The 23,231-nt window shown below is 33.2% G+C and overlaps 1 protein-coding gene across 5 annotated transcripts in view; it reads left to right on the forward strand.

Annotated features, from left to right (window-relative positions):
- The window catches only part of LOC127071889 (igLON family member 5-like), a 169,146-nt gene that overhangs the window by 133,826 nt on the left and 12,089 nt on the right, over positions 1-23,231 (forward strand). For 4 of the 5 annotated variants that reach the window (XM_051011692.1, XM_051011691.1, XM_051011693.1 and 1 more), the window contains exons 2-3: positions 16,443-16,543; positions 19,401-19,573. In XM_051011692.1, coding sequence (XP_050867649.1) covers positions 16,486-16,543; positions 19,401-19,573 — 231 coding nt within the window. In that variant the 5' untranslated portion in view covers positions 16,443-16,485. Of the gene's footprint in view, positions 1-11,330; positions 11,486-16,442; positions 16,544-19,400; positions 19,574-23,231 lie in introns of those variants that run through there. The other variant, XM_051011694.1, reaches the window with a different exon arrangement.

The following is a 23,231-nucleotide window of genomic DNA, read 5'->3' on the forward strand; positions in this document are numbered from 1 at the left end:
AGCGCGTGCGCGTAACCACCCGCAAAGTGAATGTTTATTACATCTTTGCTAATTGTTAACTCTTGAAATTGAACACATAAAATACCAATCTAAATTTATTACGCTTATAACGAAGTACGTGGAAAAAACTGATTTGTTTTACGACGACATTATTAGTTGATAATGTGTATCATTATTGACAATATGAATAATAAATAGTCTGAACAAATTCGTGTTATGTAGTAGTTTAATTCTTTTTAATGTCCAACAACAACAATGACAATAATAATAATAATAATAATAACAGAGAATTAGTTTGCGTTGACTTTTCATCCTTTAAAGGCTAATCTCTTTTTTTCTTCCGTTTGATTCTGACGATAAAGAGGTTTCGGTAACTAAAATACAACATAATGTGTAATTTAAATTGGAAAATAGAAAAGTTGCTTAATTTACACGACACGTTCGGACAATTTGGAGGACACCGATCGAACAGGCTTTAATCGCATGGTAGTGACACGGAGAATCGTTTGAAGTGGAAATTTTGTCGAACGACAGTGTGTAACTTGGAAGGTGATAGAGCAGTAACTATTTTACGAGCTCGTAAAATGTCGAGCTTCTACCAAAGACGAGTTTCATGAGGTTATATGGTTCACGCGCGGCTGCATACAGTAGGTTCACGTGGTGTATTTTATTAAAAGACCAGCTCGTAATGTGAAGCTTTTGATATGCCATGAAGAAAGAAGAATCGGACGCACACCGTCGACAATATCGACATTTCTTTTTTCCTTCGTATATTTCTACTCTCGTATTTGAAATAACGAACGTTTTTAAAATAATAAAAAAAAAAGAAAGGAATGATCTATTGATCTATGATAATAAAATATATGTTATATCATTTATCTAAATGAAGAACAAATTTGGGAAAATCTTAAAAAGATTTCGAAAACGTTCAATAGCACAAACGCAATCTGGTAGATTTTATTAAAAAATTTCTCCTTTCGTAAAATTTAAATCGATCTTAACTTCAGTAACTTAAAAGTTATTATATACTTGGATATCATTATTTTTTAAGTTTTATTTCATTTTATAGTCGAAGAAAGAAAGAATTAATTGATACTTCATATCCAAAGTTTTTAATGTCTTTAGTATAATATAATACTAGTATAAAAGTAATACTATAACTTTCACGTTACAACTAAGTACATATAATTTTTTTTATGGACACGAAAAGAAAAGTAAGTTGGAGAGAATTAAAGAACTAAAAAAACAAGGGGGGAGAAAGAGTATACTTCTTAATAAAAATAAAGTCTAATGCAAATAATTAAGAATAAAAGTCATTAACGCCTATAAAAATCTATCTATATTATATACACGCGAAAAAGATATTACAAAGAACGATATATATATATATAAGAAAAAAAAAAAAATTAACGCGTAATGCGTAAAATCTGAAGAGAAATAATAATTTATCCATGAATCAGATCGTCAATCTTTCTTTCTTTCTAATTTTCCAATTACACCCCTGAGGAAGTTTAGTATAAACTGCTCTTTATCCTTCAACGTTCCAAACAATATCTATCACGAGGCACGTAACACCGTAACAGTCGTAACTAGAATATTACACGGACAGTAGTAAGAATGGTAGTAGAGATTAGGTAGTAACGGTGTAATACTATTATACTGTATACTATATGGTAGTAGTGCGGTAGTGGTGCTGCATTGGGGCGCACGAGCGACGCGCAATTATCCCGAAAGCGCGTCGCGGTCGATAATGCGCCGTTTGAAGAACGGCTCGCGCGCTATGCGGCCTGCTTGACACGCGAATCGCACGCCAAGGATAACGACGTGCCGCCGTTTCGTAACCGACGACGAATCCATTCGAGAGCTCATCAATCAAGAACACGAGACGAGATCGTTTGCGGTATGGCAATCGGCGCTGGTTTCATAGACGTAGCCAGAATGTTAGTAAGAGAAAGGGACAGAGGGAGAGAGAGGGAGAAAGAGAGGGGTTGGTTTTGTACGTGTGAGAGAAGGAGAGAAATAGTTTTACGATCGAAAGGACGGAAAACAGAACGACGTAATGGTGCTAATGACGCACATTTTACTACCTTCTTTTTTCTCTTTCACTCTCTCTCTCTCTCTCTCTCTCTTGCTCTTTTCCTTTCTGTCCCTTTTTCCCCTAGTTTGTTTCCTCGAAGAGCAAGCAACAGTAAAACTAGAAAGACAAACCAGCAATCCTGCAACCGTAACACGAATATATTCGGGTACGAATGTCCGACCTCTCTCTCTCTCTGTCTTTCTCTTTCTCTTTCTCTATCTATCTGTCTATGTCTCTTTATCTTTCTCTCCCGTGGTCAAGTTAAACGTTTTACTATTTCTTTTTATTTTTCTTTCTACTTATTTGTTTACTTGCTTTTTTTCTTCGCTCGTTTATTTGCTCGTTTGTTTCCTTTAACTTCGAACAAAAATTTGTTTGCTTATCGTCGTATCAATGTTATTTCAAAGAGATTTTCCGTTCGTTCGTTCGTTCATTCGTTCATTCGTTCGTTCGTTCATTCGTTCGTTACGGAAAAGTAGCACTCCTGAAGTTCCGCAATTAGCGGTGTTTGATCGATCGCCCAAGTTAAACGTGTGTCTCGTTTCGAGTTTTAAAAGCGTTTGGTTTTCTTCAAAAGATGCTATTCGATTCGATTCGACTCGATTCGATTCGGTTTGATTCGATTCGATTCGATTCGATTCGATTCGATTCTCGTTTCGAGTCTCGTTTCGTTTCGTAAGCGAGATAAAACGAATTTGTATGCAGCGTCACCGAGAAACCTGATCAACGACGTATAGTAAACTCGCGTAAATCGCGAAAAGAATTGGAGTGGGAGGGTGAGGCAGGACGGTGAGAGAGAAAGAGAGAGAGAGAGAAACAGAGAAAGAGAAAAAAGAAAGAAAGAAAAAAAGAGAAAGAAAAAAATCGGCCAAGTTTTAGGATCGTTCGATCGTTTCACTGACGGGAGTTGCTCTTTTCACGATCGTCCAATTTCAAAGTGAGCATCACGAATTCGTTGAAAGGATCAATAAATTTGACGACCAACGGAAATCGAAAGACTCGTTGAAGCGATTGATATTTCTTCGCTTTCGGATTCAAATACCTTTTTCCCTTTTTTTTCTCTCTTTTTACCCCTCTTTTCTTTTCATTTTTCTCTTTTATCGAGTGTCCCGTTCTTCTAAAAAAAATCCTTTCGAAGGGACGAATTAAAAATTATGCATTCACTTTGACCGTTCGAACGGATCTCGAAAAATCGTTATGATCGAGACGTTTAATTGAGATCTAATAATAATCCTCAACGTTTTAACGAATTTCTTTCTTAGCGAATGAACGAGAATGAGAAAGTAGGTCGGTTAAAGAGTCCTTGATAATCCATAAATCATAGGGAAAGTCTTGCACAACTCGATTCGGTTCGTTCGTGGAAAAAAAAAGAAAGAAAAAAAGAAAAAAAGAAAGAAAGAAAGAAAGAAAGAAAGTAAGAAAGTAAGAGGGAAAAAAAAGAAAGAAAAAATGAACGAAAGAAATGAATGAAAGAAAGAAAGAAAGAGAAAGAGAAAGAGAGAGAGAAAGAGAGAAAAGAGAAACATTTTTGTCCACCAACCTATCCCGTCCGCCGCAACGCGATTTTCTTTACCTCGGACGTTTCCACTTTGCGGTTCTTTTTACGATAGCCGAGAGCTACGGAGAGACGTTTCCGGTAGCGGTAAGACGCTCGTTTTCTCGAGGATCTTACAAGGACGACGATCGATCACTTCTAGAGACGAAAGCCGAGACAAATTCTTTGGAACGTTCCTCTCTCTCTCCCTCTCTCTCTCTCTCTCTCTCTCTCTCTCTCTTTCTCTCTCTCTGTCTCTCTTTTTTCTCTTTTCCTCCATCGCGCGTAAAAGGACTCGCGTGTATATGTGTATGTATATATATATATATAGTTTCTGCTTTTACGATCAAGCTCGATGCTTTTTAGGCCGAACACGAATCGATCGCCCTACACTCGATTCGTTCTACCGACAAATCTGCCTTCGCGTACTTTTTTAATCTCCTCTATTCCTATAAAACTATTATTACGTTTCTGGTTTTATTATTGCATTTTTATCGTATCGACTAATATTTTAAACCTTTGCACTATGCAATTAATTAATTAATTAATTAATTAATTAATTTTTGTATCTTCTCAACCAACTCTGATCCAATTTATTCCATTTTTTATATATCATGTATATTCAGATATGTATGTATGAATTTATTTATTTATATGTGTATACAAGTATTCAATTAAACAATTTTTAAAATTATTCGTGAATATATTTGTGACTTATCCCGTACATTTATATTTTTATACAACACTTCACTTTTTTGCAATATAATTTATTTTTCTCGCTTGTTTTTAACCAACTCTAATCCAATTTATTCTGTTTGTAATGTAACGTATTATATAAATACCTAATGTAGATATACTTTCAAAGACATTTTTTCTTTAACAAATAGTCCTATTTTCTTAATTAAATGAAGTGTTCACGTTACATGGCCTCAAAGTGCAAAGGATTAAAATAATATTTAATGGATTTTCTTCGTTGTCATTTAATCTCGACTTATGGAAACAACCTTATGGAAGATTCTATTAAATTTGCATTTAAATACGGAACAGTAGAAAAACATTCACTTTTGGATGGAGTTCTCGACTCGACTTGTTATCTTTTTCAAAAGCAATGACTGTCCCCTTGATCTTATTTTTTTTTATACGTCGATATATCGATCTATCGAATTAGATCACGATTAAATAGACTAAGTACGAAGCAATACATTCAACGGCAAATCATTTTTATTTTTGGCGAAATTGGGTAAATGAATGACCGAGTTCGATATTAATATCTCGAGCAAATATAAAGTATTAATTAATTACGCTGTTGATTAAACAATTGCTAAAATAAGAATATCCTAGTTTGAACCAATAAAAATAAACATGAGAATTAAGCATTGAAAATAAATAAACGATGGGAGACATACAAATAGAAAATTATCTCATTCGCGATCCGAAATGTTCGTCAATAATTTATTAAAAAAACTCATTAATTTCGTCTTCGACATGATTAAAAACTTTGACCTTTAAATTTTTCACTTACTATTTAAGAAGTTCTCTGATGACTCCAAAACACTCGTAGTTCAAAATTGAGGGAAGTTGATCCTTCGTAGATTAAAAATGAGTTGACAATGAAGTAGATGCAATAAAGTAAATAATGAAGTAGATTCAATGATGCATTAAGTTCTTCATCATCTTCTATGATGCACTGACTCTAATACGCGATATTTATTTATTAATAACAAGACGGCATCGAATTTAATTCGCTTTACTATGTCTGTATGAATGTCAAAAAAGAAAGCAAATGAAAATTAAATAGGAACAAAAATACTAACTCTATTATTAACTGATTTACACACGATCGATTCAAGTACATATGCACGTATATTTCTAAAAACAAGAAGAAGTTGCTTTCAACTACGAATCGCGATAAAATTTTTATTAACGAGCAAACACTGACTCGACTTACACGATTGGTTTTTAATTCAAACGATATAATAGTTGATTTCTTTTCGTTAGACTGCATCGATTATCTGAAAAAAGGAAAAAAATATAAGATTATTAGTGTCGATTAGTCATATAATAAAAGACTATTATAACATTATTGAAGAAACAATTAGAAAAGAAATTTATGTCCTAAAATTCTTATTGATCCTTGTAGGAAGAGCATCCTGTTCGAAGATTATAAACGATATATTAATACGACGAGCATTAGCCTACTTCACGTATTTGTTTACTAATTTATTTTAATCAGCTTATTTAGCTGCGCAAAGTTATATAAAAACATTACGAGATAATACTGGCTCTAAGACTGTTTTGCACATAGTAACAAGAAATTATATTTTTGCAAATTAAATGTGTATCCGTAGAAAGATATTACGGGTTAAACAAACAGTAAATTTAATTCCCATAAATCATCCCTGAAGACAGTAAAATATAGAAAAATTTATGGATTAATTATCTAAATTAAATAGAAGCTACAAAATGTTAAATATTTCTGAAACTCATCGGAATATGTAGCTAATTATGCAAGGAAAGCAGATAATAATGAAAAGTAAACAATCAAATAAACAAAATAATAACTACGTATGAAGGATAAATAAACTGTATTGATTGTTACCTGAAAGATATTCTTGTTGTTATAATTTTTTATTTCGTATTAAAATATTATATAGTATTCAATTAATTATGATAAAATTAATTAGTTTTAACCTAATTAGATTTGATTTCAACTTTTCATTTTAACGATAACAATAAAATAATATTATAATATAATATTAATGTATAAGATTATTAATACAAATAATATTAATATTATTCTTAATAGTTATAAGAATAAAATAATATTATATATAATAAAAATAATGTTTATTATATATTTTTATAAGTAGATTATTAAAATTTTTTTTTTATTACCCTAACGATGTAAGTAATGTAATTAAATTTATATTATCCTTATATATAACTTAAGTATAACGTAATATAGGTGAATTATTTCTTATTATAATTTAACTATATTATAACTTATTATTATTTAACTGTATATATAAAGTATATAATTAATTAATAATGTCTAAAATTCATTATTCCATAACATATACATATATTCTACCATTAATAATTATAATATATTAATGACAGTGATATTATATTATATATAATGAATTACGATAAAATAAAATTGATTAATTAATGATTAATTATTAATGTGAAAATAATATTACTTGCCTAAGACGTAGAAACGAATAGTTGTACTCCGAAGAAGTCCTTTATACGACTGAGCGATCTGGTATTACGTAGACCTATCCGACTACACAAAGGTCGAAGAGCCTGACTCATGTTTATGTTTATGTTCTTTAATGAAAGCGAATGTCCTGGAACGCACGAGGCAAAATAATACAATGGAAATTTCGTTCGACGTAATATACTTTTTCTATTCAAACGTACTCCAAGTTTTTCATTCAAAATATATACATGTTGAGACACGTATATTGTACAAAGAGCAGCGAAAAATAATAAATAACCTTCACTGTACTATTTATATTGACCTTCGTCGATTCATCTACATATGTCCTATACGCCGTATAAAATACTGCATATGTCTTATAATTTATAAAACGAAAAAAAAATTGTTAATGCGAAATAATATTACGTGTGTGTTTGTATGTTTACGTAGGATGAATAGTATACATAATATATGTATATACAATGTATGTCTGGCTGATGAGTGTACGCATAATACGTATATGTGATGTGTACACATATGTATATACATATATATACATATAAGTACATCTAGACGTGTGATACATGTATGCATATACATGTATGTATATGTGCCTATATGTGTACACATATTATACGATATATATATACACGAAAATCAAATATAACTCGAAATACAAACGATCATGATTAATTAACTATAAATGACTAAGTCAATAGTGTAATTACGATGTATGAGTAGTATACGTACGAAATTAAGGGTCATAAATTCGACGAAAAATAGTACATTGTATATTTTTGTGGAAGGTCTATATGTCGATTTTATTTCTGCGAATATCTTTCAAAGGAGACGAAGCTAATACTTACGAATATATACGTGAATAAGTCGAATGTTTAAGAATCGATGGATATATTAGAAAATGATGTATGTTCGATAAAAATATTCTAATTACCTGTAATTACGAGGAGGACGGAGGTCTTCGAACGATGCGTCACGCACGACGTATCCAAAATGGCGTTACAGCACCGATACGAACTCGGTAAATGGTAGATTCACCGCGCATGCGCATCTCGTAATAGCCGGTCGTAATTGTTCAATCTATTATTGAGAAATATCGAAATATTATAATCACGATATAGACGCTTCAAATATATCGAAATGTGTAACAAATTTAATTTTTTTAATCGAAATGATGACAACAAATACTTGAAATAGTCTACGCATAAAAATAAAGAAAATTAGAAAGGAAAGTGACAACGAGATGTAAGTACACTCGAACAAGACATTATATTTTTAATCACGAATATTTTTTAAATGCGACAATGCTTTTACTTGCTAATATTTGCACATGAATATCACGTTTTTGACAATCGATTAGTATATTGGAAAAACGTGTACGATAGAGAAATTAGAAAATTATCTATGAATATAAAGACGGCATAAATCTCCTGTCTATTTGATACGGACCGGTGGTGCTACTCGTATCACATCGAGGAACTTTTCGTATGTTCAAAATATATATTCAATAATTTTTGTCGAATTATTATTTATAAAAATAAAAACATGATAAATACGATATATAGAAAGATAAGAATCAATGAAATAAATAACACGATTCAAGTTAAATTCAATAAGCGAAATGTAATTTTTATAAAGATAAGGCCTGAGAACAATTATTCTTACGATATATAATAGCCGGACGTAGTCGGAAGTAAGCGGAAGTAATGAAGTAATAAGAAAATTGCAGCGAAGTAATATCCCATGAATTTATGGACTGTGTTTAAATCGATCGTTTTTATTTACTTATACATATTTTTTGTTAATTAAAATTGAAAGAAGAAAGATCGAGCAACATTACACGATTGTTTTACAGTTTATTTGGATAGTAATTTGCAATAGAAATTCTTAATTATTAAAAATATCTTAATTATTAAAAATTCTTCTCGAAGACCATGATTATACTAATTGAAATTAAAAAAAGAAAACAAACAAAAAAACAAATCTCTGCGAATAAAACTTCCGAGTCAATGAATTAATTAAACGTAATTAATCTTTAAATATAAAATAGATATATAATGTCATTTTAATATCAGAGTATTCATATAATGAATTTAATCGATATCAATTAAAAAACTATATTACATAAGAAAACATCTCTTTTCAACTTAGTAGTATTCAAAAGACTCGAAAACTCGTCTTGTCTTTCGTTGTTTCTCGTATATCTGCCGAATGCTTTAGAATGTCTTTCTACTTGGAAGAATGCAAGGAAATGTATGGATTATGCAAGTGAAACGATATCTCTTTTTTCTCTTTGATCCATGTATTCTCTTGGCCGACTTTTCAGTGCACTATGGATATATATATATATATATATATATATATATATATATATATATACTTTTTTCACTGTTATTTCTTATGTTCAAAGATTTTCTCGTACCTTTCAACGATATTAATTATTTCATATCGTAAAAACAAGTGTACATCTTCCTCTAGATCCATTTTTATTAAGAGTATCTCGTTCAATTTTAATTAACTAACGACGTTGTTTTAAGTAAAATTTGACTTTAAACGATATCTTATTCAGATAAGAATTCAAATTGACTTGGTGATAAACGTGTGAGATGGACACCAAGACAAATTGCTTGTACGAGTTACTGTCTCGTGGTGCGCATGCACCAAGCTAAATGGACCGTAACGATTATTTAGTCATATAGGTGTGCAGGTTATTTTTAATCACAAAGGCCGAGGTGCGAGCTACGAAAACGCGTACTTAGTCAGTACCCATTTCCTCTTGGTGTAACATTGCCACGAATATATAAATACCGTCATTCACTTTTTCGTTCGTTTGAAAAAAGGAATAAAAAAAAGGACAAGAAATAGAATTGAAAAGAAATTTTCATTTCTTCTTTAATTTTCCTTTCGGCATTTTTTATCGATTTCAAGGTATTTCATTCGCGTTTAAACGATAAAAAAAATAAGATAAGTCTAATAAATCCGGTAGAAGATATGCGCATACCTACTGATAAGAAACGAGCCCGATGGTTATGGCGCGAACAGGATGTTAGTCGAGCGGAAACCACAGAAAAACATTGTCGATCCTCGGCAGAACGAGCTCGGTCAAGAGATTAAGGTAATCCTAGGGTAACCAATGACGCTCGTTCCAAAGGTTTCAACAGATTAATCGTAAGTCGATCTTACCTCGCGATTCTTTCGCGAGGTCGTAATTGCGAAAAGAAAAATTATAAGTCGGGGATAATCGACGGTTTCGTAATATATACTTACGTATATCATCTTTAAATTTGCTTTATTACATCGGTAATAATTTTGCTGATATAGTTAAGAGGTTTCGTGCTTACGACTAATCTTAATTCGGTAAAATAAAATCAGGTTTTACAGTGATACGAGAGTAAGCAACAGAGCGAATTGCTTTCTATATTTCCTCATACATATATACAATATATACATACATATATAGATAGATACATATGTACATATGTTTGAAACACTCTTGCTCGGGATACTCCACTGAGAATTCATTTCTCCCAAAGCTACATTTCGCTAGAAAACTGATTATACTAACTTGTAACGTGATGTATTTCATATCAGTATGTAAATCGCATGACTTAAAAACCAGAGGTTCGAGTGGATCATTTTCCTTTCCTTTCCTTTTTCTTTTTTTGTTCTCCTTCTTTCTCTCTCTCTCTCTCTCTCTATCTATCTGTCTATCCATCTATCTATCTATCTATCTATCTATCTATCTATCTTCTTTTCTCGCTTTTTCTCTCTTTTCAAATCACGCACGAAATCTTTTTCGTCCTAATACCGATTCAATCTGTGTGTCATTAGATTTATTCGCACCAAGAGTGAAATTTCATCGATCGAACATTCAACTTGGCGACTAATTCGATAGAGGAGGAGACTGGAAATCGGTTCAGTGAATAACACGGCACTCGTGTTTTGATTTTGATCGAACAAATTATATATAGGCGTATTGCGTCTCAGGAAAATGACTCGTTAGCAAGACGAAGTTAGTGGGTGGGAGGTAGGGAGGGAGGTACGAGGAGGAAAGTTAAATTCCGGATAACATGCCACGTTCTATGTATGTCGTATATTGGTATAAAAACGAGTGTAATTCGGACGTTATACGATCGGACGTACCGATATGAATTTAAATTACGAAAAGACCATCGGATAAAGAAGAGAAAAAAGAAACAAACGGAGAAACAGAGAGAAAGAAAGAGAAAAAGACGAAGGAATAAAAATATACGTATGAATATATGTATGTATGTATATATGTATATATGTATGCATATCTTAGAGAATACATAGAAATGTATATTTGCTAATTCTGTCGTTTAATAATTCCGTCAGAATTCGTTGGACGAACGAACAGCGAAAGAGCTCATACAGCAAAATGAACGAACGTACAAAAGGAGGATGGGAAGGAGGATGAGGAGGAGATAGAGAAAGAGTAGGAGAATGAGGAGGATGAGGATGAGGAGTGGGGGCAGACTACTGCGGAAACGGAAGATGTCACATTCATCGTAATTTCGGGGCGACTCTCGCGGGACGGCGCATGTGAACCTCGGCGTCTCATAAATAGCAAAAATTTTACACCAGGGAAATATCAGATTCTACGGAGTAACAGTAAAGCGCTCGAATAAAGGTTGGGTAGCAAACGAGCTCGCATCTCCCTCTTTTTCTAATGCCTCTGAGAGAGTTGCGAGACTTTTCAATCGTAATCGGGATATTACTACAATCGAAATATCGTTCGTCTGATCTAATAGGATCTGAAAATTTTACAAAATTAAAAGTTTTTATATCACTACGATATAATTGTAAACGTACAGTATTTAAGGTCCGAAATTCCAATTCAAGTTATTTTACTTTTCATCTTTAATTAAATCAGCATTTGAAATTTTCTTTTTAATCGAGGATAAAATCGAAAACTATTTGAAATATCGCCTGCTAATTTTCCAATCCGGTTTATATCTTAATATTGTAAAATTTGCTAAGTTTAAGAATTTGCGCGTCAGAATTCGAAGCTCGAGTTATTTTTCTTTCATCTTGAATTCAATGGAAATTTTCAGTTTAATCGAGGAAAGCATCATAACTATTTGAAATATCGTTTTGCCAGATATCGTCTGCGAATTCTATTACGATCGTGTTCATATCTGAACAATTTGGAAATTTTTCAAGTTCGAAAATTCCGACAGAAATTCTCGAGTTATTTTAGCTTCATCGTTAAATAAAATGGGAATTACGAATTTCCAAGCTAATCAACTGGAGAGAATCGAAATATCGTTTATCGGTCGAATGCACTAATTTACAAATTATTTTTGCATCTCATCGATATAAGATCTTTGAGATTTAAGAATTCCATCGGTGATCTCCGAGTTATCTTTCTTGCTAAAAAAGAAAAAAAGAAAAGTGGAAAATAAACGTTTTGCCAGATCGTTGGAAATCTCTGAATCTTTTATATTAAAACGATTTGAGATATTTTTCGTTAAAGAAATCTGTCAGAATTTAACGTCCTAGTTACGTCTATATTTTATCACGAAGGGAAACAGAAGAAATGATGGGAGGAGGGGAAAGAGAAGGAGAAGGAGAAGGAGGAGGAGGAGAAAAAAAAACAGGAAAAGTGAGAGATAAGCATCAGAAAATGGACAGGTGAAAAAAAAAAGGGAAATATTTCTTAATTTCGCGCTCGGCCGAATAACATGGAAAAAGAGCAACGAAAGAGCGATGAGAGTCCGCCAAAAAGGTTCGTCCGTGTCACGCTTCCTGCCGCGCGTCACGCAAATAGAAATAATAAAATCTCGTCTGACGGTATTTCACGCGTACTCGTACACCGCGAAATTGTTTCGCATTTTCCACGAATTACGTGTTATCGCGGAAGGAAGAAAGAAATTGGAAGGCAAGGTGTATAACGATTAAACAATTTACTATGGGACTTTTCCATTCTTTTTTTCTCGCTATTAAAGGAAACAGAATTATTAGCGATCGAAAATTATCACTCGAGTTATTATTATTATTATTATTTTTTTTAATTTCTTTTATCTTCTTTTTTGTTATATGAAACGCTAGAAAAGCATCGAAATAAACGTGAAACATGTCGTTAAGCATTCCAACGTGACGTCAATCGTCGACAGGTTAAAATGCGAAGCCGTTATTATATTATTACATTTATTAGCATTATAATTATTAATTTTATTCTTGTCTATATGTATATTACAATATCACCTGTCAGCTACGTCAAAGTCAGCTGGGATCATTCCATAAATGTATTAATGTATGGACGAGGGGTATATGATATTTCGGGAATACGATGCATTAGAAATGCCACTTGTTTCATAAATAATCGTATAATGTCACTCGTTATATATATGACATGAATATTATCGTACGTTGATCGTATTTATTGTTATAATCGTTTCGAATGTAACAATCATGAGATTTTCTCTCTTTCTCCCTCTTTCTCTCTCTCTCTCTCTCTCTCTCTCTCTCTCTCTCTCTCTCTCTCTCTCTCTCGTAATCCAATAAAAAAATCATTATCCAGTGGAAATGACGTATTTGATAGGACGATGTTTGCATACATATATATATATATATATATATATATCGTTTCACTAGTTATGAAATTTTATTCGAATAGAAATATTTCGCGACCATATATATCAAAATTTTCGTTCATAACTCTTAAGAAAAAAATATATACATCTTTTTCAGAGAAGGAGAAAGAGAGAAAAATAAATCGTTACATATAAATTCCATCAGAAAATTCATGTAATCTCGCGTGCTCTCGACAGTCGCCGCGACGACGAGATCCGCCATTCGACGGAACACGCGATTGCTTTCGGACGTCCTGTTAAATATTTAAAAGGATCCCTGACCGGAAACGAATCGCTTATACCACCGGAATCGTTGCCATTGTTTTGGTAAAATTTATAAAATGATACATTTCTTCAATTCGCGTGACCGTTTTTGAATTGGTCGAAGCATGCTCGTTGTAAAGCATAAATTAATTATCAATTTAATGCTCGATAAAACAGACCATTTCATTTTTTAAATTATATAGGACTAATATAAAAATTGTAACTTATTTTCCTTATTTCCGAGGATGACATGTTAACGCACAAATAGATATATACATATTCGAAGATTGTAAATCAAGTATTAAGAAGGATTGTGATAGTTCTTTAATGGTAAAAGCAAAATACGAAAATGCAGTTTGGTCTATCCTATCTTGTCATATACGAGAGAAGCTTTCAAAGACGTTAACCGCATTGCCGTTTAACGAGCAAGGTCATCTTTCTTCTCTTTCCCGTTGAAGGTTTTGAAAATACCGCTGGAGGTCTCAGAGCGGAATTGAAAACCGCCGTTGGTCTGGGATACTATGTTTACTTTGAAAACTCTCACGTATGTATTCGTTCGAAACGAATGGTTCTCGTGTCGGGTTTACGAACGGTTTGGTCCAGCTAACCGCAGACTCGTGCTCAATGTAAAGCGCGTGCCTTTCCTGAATCTACGGAAAAAAAAAAATATATAGATTCTTACGAGCTTTTAATCTAATTTCAATTTTATACGCTTATTTTAGTCTTAACTATTAATTCTTAAACCGATTAATTTATTTACGATTATTTTCATAATTACAATTATTTTACGATTTAATTGATAACTTGTAAAATAAAAATTTGGAGTTCCTTGAATTGATTTCGTAAGATTTTTTCTAATTGATCATTCATTCATCAAGTTATGTCAATATATATTCATATATTTTACAGATAAATTTATTGAATTATAATTGTTTCAAATTTCTTGAGTCTTGTAGTATTTATCCGAGATTTTTAATCTGTTAGAAGTACACGATAAAGAAGTATCAGTTCTTAGATCAATATATCATCGTGTTTTTAAAAAAAATAAACTTCTTCAGAATCATAACGAATACAAAAAAATCTTCGATGATCTTCCTAGTGATTTCAAAAGATATCTGATAAATCAAAGTGTACGGATATAGAATAACACATTTCTCAAAACTTAATATATATATATATATATATATATATATATATATATACCTATCTTGAAATTCTCGTTTCTCTGTCCGGTAGTAGTTGTTTTCCTTTCATTAAAGATAGAATGCAGCATAACAAAATCAACGACGACGGTCAAGCTATTTCTACTCGTCGAATAGCGAGTAAATAGGATATCGAAAGAAGATCGTCCGCATGCTTTTTCTCCTCTCAACATCGATTAAATTTATTATAGAGAATCGTAACCAACAAACATGTTCGATCGAGTAAAACACGAAAACAAAAGTATAAAAACGAAAAATAAAGAAAAAAAAGGAGAGGAACCGATGGATTGCAAAAGAGAGTACATTAAAGGACAATAATAATACGATACATTTAAAAAATAAACATTGTCATTGGAAATTCTTGTATGTCGTTGATTAGTCGACTCGTTTATCCTTCTTTATCTTCTTTACACGTTATCCGAACGAAGAGAGTGGAAGGACCATAGTACTCAGGCCATATCGATCGTCTAGAGAGCTTTGGTGCTTTAGTTTGAAAGCGTTCACGACAAAAAAGGTCTGGCTATGGAAAGGGTGCAGTGTACGGTTAGTTTTCTCTCTCTCTCTCTCTCTCTCGGAGAGACCAGCTAATGTCACGTTAGAAACGCCTCGCGTGTGATTTACAGAGAATCCCTTTGTTTGACCCTCGCTTTTCCCCACACCCTCGCTTAACCCCCATCCCCACCTCCCACCTACTCACTTCCCTTGGCTATTCTTCTTCCTTTGACTACTCTCTTCTTTCTCTTTCAAACCCTGTTTAGTCTTCGAGTCTTTTTAGTTCGACGTAGAGTACGATGTTAAAAATTTCGAGAGGATCGAAATATCGAATGATTATTAACTCCGACGTTTTCGGATTAACACATGGTTTATTTTTTACTTATCTATTTTTATTTGTTAATTTTCTTTTTTTTTTCTTATCATAATTTTTTCTTTATCTATTCGATGAATAGTAATCAGAAAAGGTAAACAATAAATAACAAAATAAATAACTTCTACAGAAAACAGAAGATAAAAAAGGATTAACAGATTCATTACATTTAGAGAGTTCGTACTAATTCGCTTTGGATTCATGTCGTGTTCATTGAGTTCTATTCGTATATAGCGTTAGAAAATTTAGATGGAATATAGACACCGTCGCTATGGCAGTTAATTCACGACGTATAAGCAACGAGATATAAACCCGTACAGACGTGTTTCTGTGAGTTCGAAAGTTTATCGGCTCTATCTCTCTCTCTCTCTCTCTCTCTCTCTCTCTCTCTCTCTCTGTTTCTCTGTTTCTGTCTGTCTGTCCCTTTCTCTCTCTCTCTCTCTTTCTATCTCTCTTTCTCTCTGTCTCTATCTCTCCCTTTCTAAAGTTTCAAATAACTCCGTAGCTTATATCGAGTGTTTCGAGTCGATGGGCTACCCTGAGTAAAAGCTATTAATACGTTCCTGTCTCTCCTTTCAGTTCTACAAGGACATAACGTTTATTATTACGAATCTCTCTTTGTTTATGTTTATTCCATGAACTTTACCAAGACGATTTTAACCTCTCTCATTTTCCTTGCAGTCTCTGGATACATAACGTACGATTTCAATCGGACAAGATCATCATGAAAACCTTATTGATCCTGGTCGGTCTTCTACTCGAAATACATCTTTATTTTACAGGTAAGTACGAAAGAAAAATTATTAAATAATTCTTCTAGTCCATTTTTTCTTCCATTTTCTTTCATCGATTCAACTTTCTAAAGATATTGGAATTGCTGTAAATTGTTTATTATCTCTCCTGTCTGATATATATATATATACATATAACTATTGTTAAACCATCAAAAATGATAATAAAAATAGAAAACAAAAAAGAATAAAAATGGCTAAAAAGTTTAATTAATACTATAATTGACATCTCATTCTTTAAATCAAACATTATCAAGACTTATGAAAAACGATCTTTTTTATTTGTATAAATCATTAAATCGTTAATCGTACTTGCCCACACGCATACATTCTTAAGTCTTTGTTTTAATGCTATAGATGGCTGACAAGTAATTTCCGGTTATCACGTTGCCGAGAACCACGAGAACTTTTACCTCGTTAGCGAGATGGAAATTCGTGGAGGGCACATAAAGCTTTCTCTCTCTCTCTCTCTCCCTCTCTCTCTCTCTCCATCTCTCTTTTTCTCTTTCGCGTACGTGAACATAAGTAGATTAGATCAGATTAAATTAGAAAAAATAGTAATTTGTCGATAACGTTCTCAGGATTTTCTCATATCTGCGCGTTTTTTAATGTTTCCTCTTTAGCTTTTCCTACTCGATATTTTTTCCGTTCTTTTCTTTTTTCTTTTTCCGCTTTACAAGTTTCCTTTGTCCGCAAATGTTGCTATCTCTGATGGCAATGTTGAGCGTAGTTCGGTATCAAAACGTAGCTTCCGCTTTTTATTTTTCTCTACTCTCTTTCTACGATTTTTTTATTTTTTTTTCTTGTTTATTTTTCCATAATGTATATATATTTTTTATTTTCTTCTTTAATTTTTCTTCTCTCTTTTTCTTCTTTCTTCTTTTTTCTTTTTTTTTTGACAGAAGTAAAATCCTTAAAATTCTTCAAATTTAGGTCAACACAATGTCCGACCATCGTCGTCGTCGTCGTCGTCGGCGGCGAGCCTTCGATCTAATTAAAAATTTAATTAAACGAATGCCGGTCGGTATTTTACACGACCGTTTTACGGTTCACGAATCGAACGAACTTTTCGAAGTTTCTCGAGATTAATCTTGCATTCGGTTCGAACGCTAATCGACCGGAGGATCCAATTTTGAGAATCCGACTAAAGGCGTACCCATCCAAATTCATTAGCTATTTTCTCTTTTTTTCTGTTTTCTTTTTTTTTGTCTCTTTCGCTTTCTGTTTCTCCTCGAAAAACAAGAGCTTTCAATTGTTTGTTTGTTTCTTTATTTTTCTTTTTTATTTAAACAGATAATAGTAATCTAATGGTAGAAGCGAACAGATCAATGTAATCCGATTCATTTAACTAATCGATTTATTTCAAGCAGATTTATTTCTATTTTCTTTGTCGAATCCTTTCAACGATGTTGCGAGATACGACTTGTTCTTTCCGGGATTAAAAATGATATATATATTTTTTTTTCTTTAAATAATGTATATTTAAATACTTTATACGTATCAAAGCGAAATTTAACGTAGCATTAATTGTTAGTAAAAACGTCGAGTTAATTAGGAAAGTTGAACTTTTCGCAAAGGTCTCGTCCCTCCTGCTTCCCTCCCTCCCTCTCTCTCTCTCTCTCTCTATTTTTTTCTTTCTCTTTGTTTTCAGTTCTTCTATGTCTCTGTTTTTCAAGCAGTAAAATATATAATTCGACCTTTGATCGTCATACATGAAATATTTAGAATTGTAAAAAAAACTTATTTCGTTCTAATTGACACGTTTCGGTATACCTTGATGATTAAAAATAAACAAAGCAGGATATATGAAGAGGAAATTTTTTATTTTTATAAAAGGAGGGATCGATTTAATTCAGTTTTCTGTATTAAGCTTTAGGTTTACTATTTTGTGTAAACGAGGGAGTGAGAAGGGTCGTTCGAAGGTCGAATTTTGTTCCGAGAAAAGACAGAGAGAGAGAGAGAGGGAAAGAGAGGACGAGAGAAAGAGAGAGAGAGAGATAGAGACAGAGATAGAGAAAGAGAGAGGTGAAACATAGGATGCAGGGGTGGAAGGGAAAAGAGGAGAGTTTCTAGTTGAATCTCCACGGAAATTCAGCTTCGGGAGTACTTGGTACCCTGGCAAACGTAGCGGGCAGACCCTCGTAATTGCCGTGACTAAGTTATTCACTTAAGCCACTTAGACTATAGCCCGGTTATGCGTTATCGTCGCGATGGTACCGGCATTAATCTCAAAGTGAGACGGTCGCTCTCGCTTTCATCGCATTGCATCGTATCGCATCGTTAGAAAACTCTGTCTCTTTTACCCTCACGAAATTGGTGTGGCCCACCGTGAAAATTAAGACCTTAATAATAGGGGTATATGTACGTATATACATATGTATGTACGTTTGTACGTACGTAGGTATGTATGTATGTATGTATGTAGATATGTATATTCTCTTATACGTTTATATAAGACTACAGAATATCATGTATATATTTATATATACAGACTATATATGTATATATATTTTTTTATTGCTATTAGATATTCTTATTATCCAAACGAAAAGCATATATTCGAAATTATTATGAAAATTTTATTTCAAGAATAGAAAATTTTTTTAAGAAGGTTTTTGTAACGTTTACAAGAAACTTTCGTCGAATTAATTCATGTAGTTATATTATGCACTAACGTCGATAAGAATCGAAATTAATTTGCATGTTAATTCGTACAAGTAGAAATGTTATTATATGAATGTTTTTTATTTTTTATCTTTTCTGTTTTCTTTCTTTTTGGACGACAGAGAGATAGTACGTTAAGACTGTTACTTGCGATGTTAGAGAGACATTCGTTTGATTATTTCAGAGAGTCATGCGAAGCATCAACAAGAGTCGAGCTCTAAAAATATAGTCGAATCGTTAAATGCTCTCGAAGGTAAAGGAGATGATGTCCTCGAGGGACCAATCAGCGAGGTCGTTGCTCAAAGCGGAGGCAAGGCCGTCTTACCTTGCAAAATCACCGATCCTGGAGCTGGAACGGTAAGGGACTTGTTATTCCTCTATCGTTACTCCTCCTTTCTTTTCTTTCTTTCATTCTTTCTTTCTTTCATTCTTTCTTTTTTCTACTACTTTTTCTACTTCCTTTTTCTCTACATACATATTTTCGTGAAACTTTGTTCAAATTAAGGTTTTCTAGGTCGGCGAAAAAACTTTCGATACTGCAGCTATCTCTCGTCACTCTTCCAATGGTATTTCCAATTTTCATTTCTCTCGACTCTAGCTATTCCAACGATTTTCACTTAATATCCGTTTCCATGCAGCCGTGATCGTTGGGACGCGATGAAAATCGACGAAATTGTATGAGACATACATATATATATATATATATATATATATATATATATATATATATATATATAGGCATATGCATATGTATATATATATGTATATATATATATATATATATATATATATATATATAATCTATGTGAGTACGTGTGTGTATGTATGTGTAACGAAGAGAAAAAGAAAAGAGACGAAGTACATTCGTCAAACTTTACGAGAATGTGAATTTTGTTCTTTTCCCTGAAATTATACGAAACATCCGCTTCCAATAAATTTTAAGGTAAATCCTTTGTTAGAGCGACAAAAATGTCGAGTGAGTTCCCTCGTTAAGCCGTACAGCAAAGTTTCTAAATTTTTATCAACCACCCGTGTACATATATACCTACTTCTATTTCGTTTGTTGAGCCTTGTCGGAGCTAAAAAAAAAAAAGAAAAAAAAAAGAAAAAAAGAAAGAAAAAAGGGAAACTGAACGCTTTTTCTCCATAGTAACAAGAGTAAATTGCAATGCGTTCGTAGGTGCACGATATATCGAAGCTTTTTCCTAATGTTTCGAAACAAAAAGCACGACGTTATAGCCTGGGACCAAAACAATACATATACATATATATATATATGTGTGTGTGTATATATATATATATATTCGTATATACAATAAATAGATACACCAATATATACATACGTTCTTCTATTGTCTAATTGTGTATTGTGTTTGCTTCCTAACGATTTCTCTCTCCCTCTCTTTCTCTCTTTCTCTCTCGTATCGTTTTCTAATTCTCCACTAGGTATCTGCTAGCTGGTTGAAATAAAATTGGCCTAGTCGTTTAATTCGACATATGGACGCCGATCGTCCGACAAATTCGCAAATATACATACATACGTACACACACAGTATCTATATCTATATCTCTTGATAAGACACTCGTTCTATTTCTTTTTTTTTCTTTTTACGATTCGTTGTTTCTCTATTACGAACATCCACGTATTAATCTCGCGTTCAAATCGTTTAATTTCTGTGTACACACACAAAGAGACACAGACATTCATCCATAGTCCTTTGTTCAACGTTACGAATTAAACTCTTTACGAGTGATTGTCTACGCAACGCTTTACGACTTCTTGAATCTTTAATTGGATTCACCCCTTTCTCAGCTCCGGAAACACACTTGACTTTAGCTTCGAGCAACATTAACGTTGCTGGATTTATCGCGGTAGCGCAGTGCGAAAAAGCGAACAGCGTTATTGCCGCCTCGATAACGAATGGCTCTCTCGCGAGTGGCTTCCGCTAATTTTCCTCATTCCCCATCGTCCCCTCTAACCCCTTTAACTTTTAGATAAATTGCTCGCCACCGCTCTTACTTCCTTCTTCTTTTCCTTCTCTTTCTTTTCCTCCTTCTTCTCCTCTTTCTTTCCTTTTCTCTTCATTCTTTTCTTCTTTTTTATCTCATTTTGTAAAGGCGTGACTGTCGAGATATTTCACATCGACGAATTACAGTCGAACGTCGTAATTCTTTTCTCTTTCTCTCTCTCTCTTTCTCTCTCTCTTTCTCTTTTCTAGACGTTCTCTTTCAAGGGAATACCGTTTGTGTACCAAGTTTTACAGATTCTCTGAGTATACTCGACAAAGCTAACACGTTCTACACGTTCTATATCTAGCTCGAGGACATTTTATCTACGGAAGAAATTTTCAAATTAGAATCGATATCGTTCGGGAAGTAAAAGAGCCATTGCTTTGTAATTTTCAGTCTGCCTTTCCATATCGTTCTTGGATTTGACCCTTTAAACCGAAGCCACGGGGACGTTCGGAATATTTTTCCAAGCTGAGGTGTTAAACCGATATTCTCTCTATGTGTGTGTGTATGTGTCTCTATCTCTCTCTCTCTCTCTCTCTCTCTCTCTCTCTCTCTCTCTGCCTCTTTCTCTCTTTCTTGCTTTATATATACCGTGACTCGTTTCTTTTTCCTCGGGAAAAAGGCGAAAGAAGATGAAAATCTAGGTTACGTACATACACGTTCTCTCCTCTTTTCTATTCTCTCTCTCTCTCTTTCTCTCTCTCTCTCTTTCTATCACTCTTTCTTTCTTTCTTTCTTTCTGTCTTTCTCTTTCTCTTTTTTTCTCTTTCTCTTTCTCTTTCTCTTTCTCTTTCTCTTTATCTTTCTATTTTCTCGACTCGCGTCGAGACAGAGTTGGAGACAAGTAGTAACCTTTCGCTTCGATACATCGTTTTAATGAATTCCGAGAGGTATGAAATCGAATTTCATTCGTTGATTTTTGAATAAAAACACAAGGTTCGTCAAAATCTGAATCGAGCTAATACACGATTGCAATTTTCAGATGAGTGTGAATCTTTTTTTATTTCTCTTTTTTTGTACTCTCTTCTCCTTTCTTTTCGTCTCTTCTCTTCTCTTTTTTCCTTTTTGCTTTTTTTCTCTTATCCCTCTCTTTCTCTCTCTCTCTCTCTCTCTCTTTAAAAGAAATCTCTTCAGATAGAACTTTCAAAATGTTCACTCTACTGTATTCTCTCAAAGATTCATATACGTAAAAGTAGAAAATATTGTGTATATATATATATATATATATATATATATATATATATACATGTGTGTGTATATATATATAAGAATCAGGAGGTTGAGTAAAATCGCAATCGGAAAAACGATAGTCCGATATTTCAGCATGTATTTGTAAAAGGGATATCACGTTCGTACACTATTGTAAACTTACGAAAATACACCAGCAATTGCATTTTTGTATCGAGTCAATCGTTACAAATATCGAAAGCTCCAAACTCTTTAAAATATATATGTATATCGAGCTTTGTACTGTTTTCTTTCTCTTTATTTTTTTCTCTTTTTTTCGTTCTCGCAACTTAGAAATTCGTAATCCATTAAACGAAAGAATTGATCACGTACTCTCTTTTTAAAGTTTCTTTCTCTTCTTCTTTTCCTTCTTTTTCCTTCTTCCTTTCCTTTCTTTCTCCCTTTCTTTCTTTCTTTTTCTTCTGTCACCTCTTTCGAAATATTACGTGGCTGTGTACGTTCCGTCGTTCTAGACTCACGCGAAACCGATTTCGTCTCGCATCAAAAAGCGCACACACAGTTCGAGGACATGAATAAAAGATGAATTCGTCCGTGTCTCCTCTCTCGGCCGCTCGCGCGACTAACCAAAGACGAAAAGCTGCGAGGGGCGTTTCCACTCTCTCTCTCTCTCTCTCTCTCTCTCTCTCTCTCTCTCTCTCTCTTTTTCTTTTTCTCTTTCTCTCCCATTCTCTATTTCTCTCTTCACGTACCTACATAGTGGAAGAGAATGAGAGGAAAATCGAACGAAAGAGATTCCGGTCAATGTTCTCATCTC

This window comes from Vespula vulgaris, chromosome 23 (genome assembly GCF_905475345.1).
Source record: "Vespula vulgaris chromosome 23, iyVesVulg1.1, whole genome shotgun sequence".
Taxonomy (NCBI): domain Eukaryota; kingdom Metazoa; phylum Arthropoda; class Insecta; order Hymenoptera; family Vespidae; genus Vespula; species Vespula vulgaris.